The sequence below is a fragment of the Plasmodium reichenowi genome, chromosome 13 (assembly GCF_001601855.1).
Source record: "Plasmodium reichenowi strain SY57 chromosome 13, whole genome shotgun sequence".
In the NCBI taxonomy this organism is placed as follows: domain Eukaryota; phylum Apicomplexa; class Aconoidasida; order Haemosporida; family Plasmodiidae; genus Plasmodium; species Plasmodium reichenowi.
The window spans coordinates 1,304,255-1,314,995 of record NC_033658.1 but is presented as its reverse complement, the minus strand read 5'-3'; the positions used below and the strand labels follow the sequence as shown (position 1 = coordinate 1,314,995).

At 18.7% G+C, this 10,741-nt stretch overlaps 3 protein-coding genes across 3 annotated transcripts; 2 read left to right on the top strand and 1 right to left on the bottom strand.

Annotated features, from left to right (window-relative positions):
- Positions 1-986: 986 nt before the first annotated feature.
- PRSY57_1333300 (MSP7-like protein) lies at positions 987-2,336 on the top strand (the record flags this gene model as incomplete). The annotated part of the gene is made up of 1 exon (XM_012909266.2): positions 987-2,336. The coding sequence occupies one exon, from the start codon at positions 987-989 to the stop codon at positions 2,334-2,336; it is 1,350 nt and encodes a 449-aa protein (XP_012764720.2).
- A 998-nt stretch (positions 2,337-3,334) lies between these two features.
- On the bottom strand, positions 3,335-4,909 carry PRSY57_1333200 (chaperone binding protein, putative; the record flags this gene model as incomplete). The annotated part of the gene is made up of 1 exon (XM_012909265.2): positions 3,335-4,909. One exon carries the CDS (start codon positions 4,907-4,909, stop codon positions 3,335-3,337), a length of 1,575 nt encoding a protein of 524 aa, XP_012764719.1.
- Positions 4,910-7,612: 2,703 nt separating this feature from the next.
- On the top strand, positions 7,613-10,597 carry PRSY57_1333100 (hypothetical protein; the record flags this gene model as incomplete). The annotated part of the gene is made up of 1 exon (XM_012909264.2): positions 7,613-10,597. The coding sequence occupies one exon, from the start codon at positions 7,613-7,615 to the stop codon at positions 10,595-10,597; it is 2,985 nt and encodes a 994-aa protein (XP_012764718.2).
- Positions 10,598-10,741: the final 144 nt, after the last annotated feature.

Sequence of the window (10,741 nt, the reverse complement as noted above, 5' to 3'; positions counted from 1 at the left end):
AATATACAATTGTTTGAATCTTTTTTTTTTTTTTTTTTAATTTTACATATTATTAAATTACCCAATTTTTTATTTCATAATTGAAATGATACATCACAAAGTTTCAGAGTTTTTATTCTTTTTTTTAGGTTTTGTATAATAAGGTATACTAATAAAAATAAGAGTAATAAAATACATTTTAAGGATAAATATATTTTTGTATATACCTTTTAATAAAACAAAAAGAGTTAAAAATATCTAATTCCATTATTGTAACATAATATTATATATATATATATATATATATCCTTTTATATGTAATATTTGAATATATAAATATGCACACTTCTATTATAAATAATTTAACCATATTATATTATACCTTTTTAATGAAATAACAAAAATAAATAAGACTCTTTTTGAAATATATAAAATATATATATATATATATATATATATATGTATGTATGTATAAATAAATTTATAGTATTACTGTTAATAGAAACATTGCAATTATTTTATTTTTTGTATTGTATTAAGAAAGGAATTATTAGATTTTATTATCCTTTTTTAATTTGTAATAAATAAAATTATTTATTTATTTATCTATCAAAATTATTTGAATGAAAATTTTTTGTTTTATATATATTTAAAAATTAAATAAAAATAAAAAATAAATGAAAATATATTTTCTACAATGTAAAACTATTTATATATAAAATGAATGTTATATTTATATATATATATATATATATATACATTATGTACGTGTATTTAAATAAAAAGAATTGATTTATATTTAAATTTACCATATTATATATTTATGTCATTCATAATATGAATTTAATATTTCGTTTTATGTATTTTCTAATATTTCTTTATCTATTTGGTGTTTATAATATCAAAAGTTGACTTCTATATAGTTAAGTAAATATAATATATATATATATATATATATATATATATATATATATATATATTAATTTATTTTTTTTTTATCATTAAGGATGCAAAGTGAATTTTTCATTTGTGTTACCTTTTTTTTTGTACTTTTACATTATATTTCTTGTAATAAACCAACACGTAATATATCTGTGAAATCTAATAAAGATAAAGATGAATTGAACAATATAAAAGAAAAGTTAGATTTGATAAATAATTCTATAAAAGATAAAGTTATTGAAAATTTTAAAGAAGATATTGAATTATTAAAAAAAAAGGTAGACGATTTGGATAAAAGGAAAAGTGATAACACACTCGGGAAAAGGCAAAAAAAAGAAGATGATGATGATGAAGAAGAGACAGATGAAGATGATGACGAAGATTCAGATGAAGATGACGAAGAACAAGAAGAATTAAATGTGGAACCAAAAGAAAGAGAAGATGAACAAGAAGAAACAGAAGATGAACAAAAAGAAACAGACGATGAACAAAAAGAAAGAGAAGATGAACAAGAAGAAACAGACGATGAACAAAAAGAAACCGACGATGAACAAAAAGAAACCGACGACAATCAAAAAGAAACCGACGACGAACAAAAAGAAACAGATGATGAACAAAAAGACGTCGAAGAAGAAGCGTCTGAAGAATATTCTGATAATGAAGAAGAAGATGAAGAAGAATCAGAAGAAAACGAAGAAAATAACGATAATGAAACAAATGAAGAAAATGAAGATAATGATGAAAATGAAGAAGAAATAGAGGTTACTGATGTTGAATTTGTAGGACAAAGTATAAATAAAAATGTAAGAAATAATATGATCAGAAATTCTAATAAGGATATAAAATCTTCTTCTCAAAATTCATCAATCAAAGCTCAAAACAGTTCAACCAAAATTGGAAATACACCAACTAAATTATCTACACAAAATACAAAATCAAATTCAACATCTAACCAATTAATAACTCAATTACAAAGCGAAAAATCAGCTTCAAAAGTAGATAACAATAAAAATAATACAAATGAAGTAAAATATATGGATAAACTTTGTGATGACCTTCTTACTGAATTAAAGGAAAAGGATAATGTAGATAATAATATGAATCATAGTAAATATAATAATCTCAAAAAGGAATTTTCTACTTTTACTATGAACCAAAATGAATATGACTTAATAAAAAAGTTGATTATTACCTTTTCTCAAGAAAATGTAGAAATGAAAAGAGATTCCATAAAAGAAATTTTCTTAAGAGCTTTGGATGATAAAAAATACCGTGAAGTATTTAAAAACTTTATGTATGGTGTATATAGTTATGCAAAACGTCATAATCATTTGGATATTGAAAAAATGGAAAAAAATGAAAGGGCCTATAAAAAATTATTCGAAAACACACTTAACTTATTAGATACCATATGATTAATACATAGCAAACATTATTTTCAATTTTTCATATTACACCTAATATTATTAAACATTCACATTTGCATAAATATATATATGTATGTATTTATCCGTTTATATGTATGTATTTATCCGTTTATATGTTTTCTTTTTTTCTCTTTTTAATAAACCTAACTTTTTAAAAAAGCATATTTGTAAAAACAATTAATTAAATTTACAATTTTTATATTTTATGAACATTTAAAAAATATATATTTATATATAGTCAAAAAGAAATATGAACATTCATGTAAATAGCATGAACCAACGTGTAAACAATTATGAACGTACATAAAATAAATGAACAATCATTTGAAAAAAAATATGAACAAATTTAAAAAAAAATAACGTAAATTGTACATGTAATATTTCATATATATATGTGAATATGACGGATACTCTATATTTCCATTTCCTTAATGCACAGAATATTTTCAGTTTTTAAAATATAATAATATTACATTTTATGTAAACCAACATATTATATTTGTTTGATATATATATAATTATTTTTTCTTCAGTTGTTTGTGTTTTTTAAAGAACAAAAAGGGAAATATGATTCATATAAATGATCCGCATATTGTTCTTTAATGTATTCATTATATATATATATTTATATATATATATTTTTTTTTTATAATTAAAAAGGGGATTGATTATGTTTAAAAATCAAGGGGGAAAAAATATTTATATATCAAATATTTTTAATAAAAAAAAAAAAAAAAAAGAAATGAAAATTAAATTAAATTATATTATGTATAATCAATAAAATTATGTAACATATATATATATATATATATATATATATATCAACAAAATCCATTATGTTATATATAAATAAATACAAAATATGAAAAATATGTAAAAATGAATAAATATAAACATTAAGTATATTTTGCTTTACGTTTTATAAATTGGTACAGTTATAGACAAGCATATGTATAACTATACATATATATATTAATTTTTGTAGCTTACATTTTATTATACTCTTGCGTAAAATTTTTAATTTGTTCTTGGACCTTTTCAATCACGAAATCATATATATCATTAAAGAGGTTATCCGGAATTTTTAACTTATCATTCTTTTTAATGGTAATAAAGTTTTTCCATGTTTTTCCAGCTTCTAGTTCACTAGAAAGTTCTTTTATTTCTACAAGAACTTTATGCACATGTAATTCTGTTATATTAATGAAAATGGTAATATCTAAATTACATGACAATTCAAAAATATGTCTTTTTGTACCTCTTATAACAACGATTTGAGCATCAACAGATAAATTTTTAACATCATTTAATTGTATTTTTGATAAATATTGAATTGGTAAAATATGTGGATAATTTACTGATGAGAAATTACTTCCATTTTGATTATTTAGATTTAAAGAATCTGAATCTTCATCATTTTTAAAATGTATATTTTTTAAACACTCTTCTATTTTATTTTTTGCCCACTTAGTCATATCTTTTTCTTCATATGTAGTTCCTGCTGCATTCCAAGATGATATGGCTTTATTATTTTGATTATTGTATAATGTATTTGAATTTTCATAATTTGTTGTATCAATTTTTTTGGGAATATTTTTTTCAAAGAATTTTTTATCATCTTCTTTAATATCTTTTTTAAAATAACAATATCCCATTTTTTTGGTTTCATTAATAATTTTTTGATCTTCTTCATCTATATCTAAATAAGATGAATTATTATTAGTTGTTGAACTAGACATTAAGGAATCATTTTTATTTTTATTTTTTTTTTCCATTTCTTTTTGTTTTTGTTTTTCTTTCTCATTTTGTTTTTCTCGTTCTTTTTCTTTTTCTTTTCTTTTTTCTTCGTCTTCTTTAATTCTTTTTTCATTATCTAGAATTTCCCATTCTTCAAATTTTATAATATCTTCATTTTTTTCTTTTCTTTCTTTCATTTCCTTTTCATATTTTTCTTTCTTCTTTCTCATTATTTCTTTTTCTCTATCATCATAAAGTCCTGAAGCTTTTTCAAAAATTTTAGAAAAGGCTTCTTTTTGTTTTTTATTATGTTCATTTTGTTTTAGAATAATGTTTTTTAATAATTTCTTGGCTTCTATATTATCCGGATAAATTTTAATAAATTCTTGAATCTTATCTTTAGCAACATCGAAATTACAACGATTAAATTCGATCTGACATAATCGAAACATACCTTTGGCATTTGTTTTATCCAAACTTAAAACTTTAGTAATATTATCATAAGCTTCATTATATTTTTCTACATTTGAATAACAAATACTTAAATTTAAATATAAAGCAATTTCTAACTCTTTAATTTTCTCATTTTTATTTTCTATTTTTTTCATATATTTCATTCCTTCATTATATTTATTTATAGCTTTTTCATAATTTTTATTTTTATAATCATTATTTCCTTCTAATTTTAAATCTAATATTTTTCTTACTTTATCATCAAAACTCATATTTTTTACTTTTTCATCAAATTCTTTATCTTCATCTATCTTATTATTTTTTTCATCTTTTTTTGAGCAATTCTTGTCCTTATTCTTATCGTCGACCATTTTTTTTTTTTTTTTTTTACACAATATTAAAACAAAGTATAACTTTATAAATATATATAAATAAATAAATAAATAAATATATATATATATTTGAGGAAATTTCAATAACACAGTGAAGTTTTTATAAAAATATATAAATAATATTTTATTGTTATTATTATTATATATATATGTAAATATTATTATATATGTTTTTCCTTCTATCTTTCTTGTTTATTTATTTATTTTTTATATTATCCCTTCCAAAAAAATAAAAATATATAAAATAAATAAAATAACAAATCAATGAAATATTGTGAGAAATTTGAGGAGATAATCATTACATATATTAGCATATATTTACATATATTTACATATATTTACTTTTTTTATTTTTATTATTTTTAATTTCTATAATATATTTATATATATAATATATATTATATTCATTTTAATATTAACCCTTTATACTTTTATACATTATTTATAATTATAATATTTCTTCTTATGTAGAATGAGCTATATAATAATACATATATAATATATATATATATATATATATCTATTCTTATTATAAATAAAATTATACTCTTAAATAAATATATAGTAATATAATAATGTTAATTTCATATTATATTTTATTTTATAAATATGTGAGTGGTATATTATATGTTAATAAAATTAATATGTGAAGAAGGAAGAACTGCAGAACTTATTATTGACAGGGGGGAAAAAAAAAAACAAGAAAAAAAATAATTTTTTTTTTTTAACAAAATTAAAAATAATAAATACGCCAACAAATGAATATAAATAATTATATATATATATATATATATATATATATATATATATTATAATGAATGATTATTTATTATGTAGAAATTAAAAAAAATAACACTTTTATTAATAGTTTGTGTGAATATTTTGCTATACATATATTTTATGTACGTATATTATATACATATATGAAACATATTCATATATATATATATATATATATATATATATATATATAATATTCAAATTTTTTTTTCGTTATTATTATTATTATATTGATACCTTAAAATGATTTAAAAAAAAAAAAAAAAAAAAAAAATTACAAATAACTACTTTTCCATAATATATATATATAAATATATATATATATATATATATATATATATATATATAATATTTAAGCAAATCAAAATATTTTATATAAATTGAAAAATATTATATATTATGTGGTAATATAAAAGAAAGAATAAAGAATATATTTATATATATTGTAAATAAATGCGTATCTTAATCTTTTATCCTTTACTTTTTTATTCTCTATATATTTTGTATAAACAGTAACATCTCACAAATGAATATTTAAATTTATATATTCCTTCTATTAATATTACCAATGTGAAAAATAAAAGTAAAATGTAAATAAATAAATATAAATATATATATATATATTTGAAACAGAAACAAAAATATGAACAAGGAAAATAATTAATTATTTTTATATTTTCTCAGGGGTGTAAATATATATATAATATTTATTTATATATATTTTATATATTTTCATCTTTGGTGTATTTTAAACACAATTCTATAAATAATACGAAACATTACTTAAATAAGATAAAGAAAAAGATATATATATGTACTTAATAATTTTGTAAAATATCAAAAGTAATTATTCAAATAATAAAATAAATAAATAAAATATCCTCCTAAAATTTAAGATTTAACGTATAAGCTTAAGAAATATATAATGTAGCTCTTCTTATTTCTTTAATTCAAATAAATAAATAAATATGTATATATATATATATATATATATATATATATATATAATTATTTTAAATGTTTATTTATACAAGTAAGATTTCCTATGTGTTAATTTTAATTTTTTTTTTTTTTTTTTTTTTTTTTTTTTATATATATTTCCTATTATTATAATATTCACAGCTCTTGATTGTTTTATAAATCGTCTACGGGAATTTTCTCTTTTCTTTTTTTTTTTTTCTTTCTTTTTAAAACGTCTTTTTTTAAATAAATGTTATATTACGTTTTAATTTTTTTCATTTATCTCTCTAAATATTAAATATAAATATTTCATATTACTATTAATTCTCAAAATAAGTATGATTCACTATATGATTCTTGAAATTTTTTTTTTTTTTTACCCCTGATAAAATAAACATTATGTATATATATATATATTATATATTTATTTAATCATTTAACATATAAGCATATTATACATACAATATGATGTATTATTTGGTATGATATAAAAATGTTAATTTAAAAAAAATAAAAATAAAAAATATATATATATATATATTTATTTATATAGTATAATTATTGAACATGATTATTTTGTTCTTCTTCATAATGTGTAAATATAAACCTAAATAAAATTATTGAAAAAAGAATAAAGTGAATAATTAAAATATATATATATATATATATTAAATAAAATTGTGTCATCCAAAATATATTGTGGTAATATGTGATATCCTTTTTTGTATATTATCATATATATATATTAATACACATATACTCATTACATATATATGATTACATATATATTAATACACATATACTCATTACATATATATTATTACATATATATTTTTTCGTATAACGTTTTTAGTATTTCTTGTTTTACTTATTTATTTATTTATTTATTTATATATTTATTTTTTATTTTATTTTATTTTATTCTTGTGAATAAGGAAAAGCATGAAAGAAACACTGAATAATTTAAATTTAGAAGACATAGCGAATGTAAAAATAAAAGCTTATAAAAATGAAAACATATTAAGTGATAATGAGAAGAGAAGAAAAGAAAATTTTTATAATGTATATATATTAACATATATAAAACATATTGTTCGTATAAAATCGAATTTAGCATTGCATGGCGGATTATATAGTAATTATTTTGAAAAATATGAAGAAGAATCTATATCAAATATTATGTTTGAAAATTTATTAACAAATGATGAAAATACTAAAAATAGAAATAAAAATTTTGAAAAAAGAAATAGAATAGAACAAAATGATAATGATAAAAAAAATATATTACAAGATGATTTGAATTATATACATAATAATGATAATTATAATAAAAAGGATTTAAATTATTCAATTAAAGAATTATTAAAAAAATTAATTAAATCATATAAAATTAGAGAAAATAAAATATTTTTGGTTACAGGTATGTTAGGTTGTGGAAAGACTACCTGTGTATCTTTAGCTATTGAATATTTTAATAAATTCTTACAGATAGAAAGAAATATGAAAAATAAAAATTATGATACAGATCAAAATAAGAAAAATAAAAATGTATTATTTTTAACTGAAGATGAACCTATTAATAAAAAAATATATAAAAAAACACCTTATATAAATAAATCCTATCATCAACAAATAGATATATCCAATTTAACTCCTACAGATAACAAAAAGATAAAAATAAATTCGAATGAACCTTTATTTAATTTTACACCTAAGAAAAAAAGAAAGACCGATTCTGATGAATCACCTCATGAGAAAGATCAAGAAGAAAGACTTTACAACGATTTATTAAATGATACTAATAGTAATAATGATATTAAATATCATCATCGTCATTATAACAACAACAATAATAATAATAATTATAATAATAATAATTATAATAATAATTATAATAATAATAATAATATGGAGAGTAATACATTTAATACTTACCACACTTTTGGACACCAAAAAAAAGGAAATTATTGTGATATGAAAAATAAAAACGAATTTATTAATATAAAAACATTCGAAGAACAAAATAAAAAAGACTTCTCATCAAATGTTGAACAAATTAATAACAACATCAGAAATATATTTGAAAATAACGATTTATCACCATTAAGAAAAAATGCTAACATTAGAAATAAAATACAACTTGAACAACTTTTTAAAGATCAAAATGAAAAACATGAAACGTATTTTAGAAGTTTATCAAATGATGATAAGAACTTAGATTTTAATATGAAATATAAAAAAATTGTAGATGAAATTAATAAAGAAGAAAATGAAGAAACATATATTTATATTATTCGTATAAGCGCTTATTTATATAGAGATGATTTACAATGTATTAAATCCATTTTATCTCAACTTTATAATTATGTTTATACTAATGAAAAATTAGAATCAAACTTGTTATTAAATGATTATATAAATAAATTAGAAAATCTTTTAATTAAAATAAATAATGAAAGAAAACAAGCTTTACTTATTATAGAAAATGTAGAGAAATTTTGTTTACAAAATAAACAAAATTTATTATATACATTATTCGATTTATTACATAAAAAAAATATATATATTAATATTATTTGCTTAACAAATGTATTAGATATAACACAAACATTAGAAAAAAGAATTAAATCCAGATTCACTTTTGAAATGATTCATATTTCACCAATTCTTAATATTGAAGATATATCTAAATTAGTATATAAAATCTTATATGTAAATCTTGATGATTTCCATCTTATTAAAAAATATTATTCCGTTTATTTTACATACCCAGATCTTATTAAAATACAAAGATTTCTACAAATATATAATTCAACTATGCAAAAAGAAATAGCTGATTCTAATTTATTGAAACAATGGTCATATGATATTAATTATGGTCTAGATATTAGACACATATACCATACTTGTGTTGATGCCATACTCTCCATTTGTGAATATAAACATATATTATGTCCTAATCAAAATAAATTTGAAAGTAATACTATCTTAGATCTCCCAACTAACCAAACTAATAAGTCTAATCAAATTACAAATACAAATTCTCAAACTATTCAACAAAACACAAAAAGTGATCAACATGATGGTAAAAATATGACACACCATTCCTTCTGTGACAATCAAATCGGTTTTCTCACAAAAAAGGAGAAAAGAAACAACCTAGAATTTCTTAAAGAACGTCCTGGTAAATTAGATGCCACACCAATCAAGAGACAATACCACAAACCACAAGAAGATGATGACGATGATGAAGAAGAAGTCGACGAAGAGGATGATGAGGAAGCTGAAAATCAAAAAAATTACAATAACAATAACAATAACAATAGCAATAACAATAACAGTAACAGTAACAATAATACCGATGATGCATTTTTTTTTAATATGAACATGGATATGAGCCCAAGAAAATTAAAAGAAAACATCAAATTGAAAGAAAATGTTAAATTAAAAGAAAATATAAATTTAAAGAACAAAATGGAAAGTCAGTATATTCTAAACAATGTTCAATCCAAATTTATTAGAAGACATTATATTAAAAAAGTCTTACGGGATCTATGTACTATTGAATATATGATATTATGTGCATTCACAAGATTATATAAGAAAGAAATATTACCAAAAACGTTATATGTTATTATATTAGAAATAAATAAATTCAAACATGCTTATCCACAAGAACAAATTATAGGATTCTCTTTAGATGCTTATAGAAGATCTTTTTTTAGATTGGTTGATCTTGATATTATTGTTTTATCTTCTTATTCCTTAAACCATTTAAATATAAAAAATTTTAGTAACGATCTTTTTGGTTTACATGAACCTACTAAATTCCCATGTTATGATATATTCCTAGAAAATATAGATACATATAACCTTAACCATAACTTAATTCAGTGGGTAAAGCATAATACAGAAGTTATGCAATAATATTGCGCACAGTACCATTTCTCAATTGCATCACATTAAAATATATATATATATATATATATATATTTTAATATTGTAAACTATATGTATAATATGATAAGATGTATACAAAGAAATGTTTCTTCTTTTTTTCTTTTTTCTTTT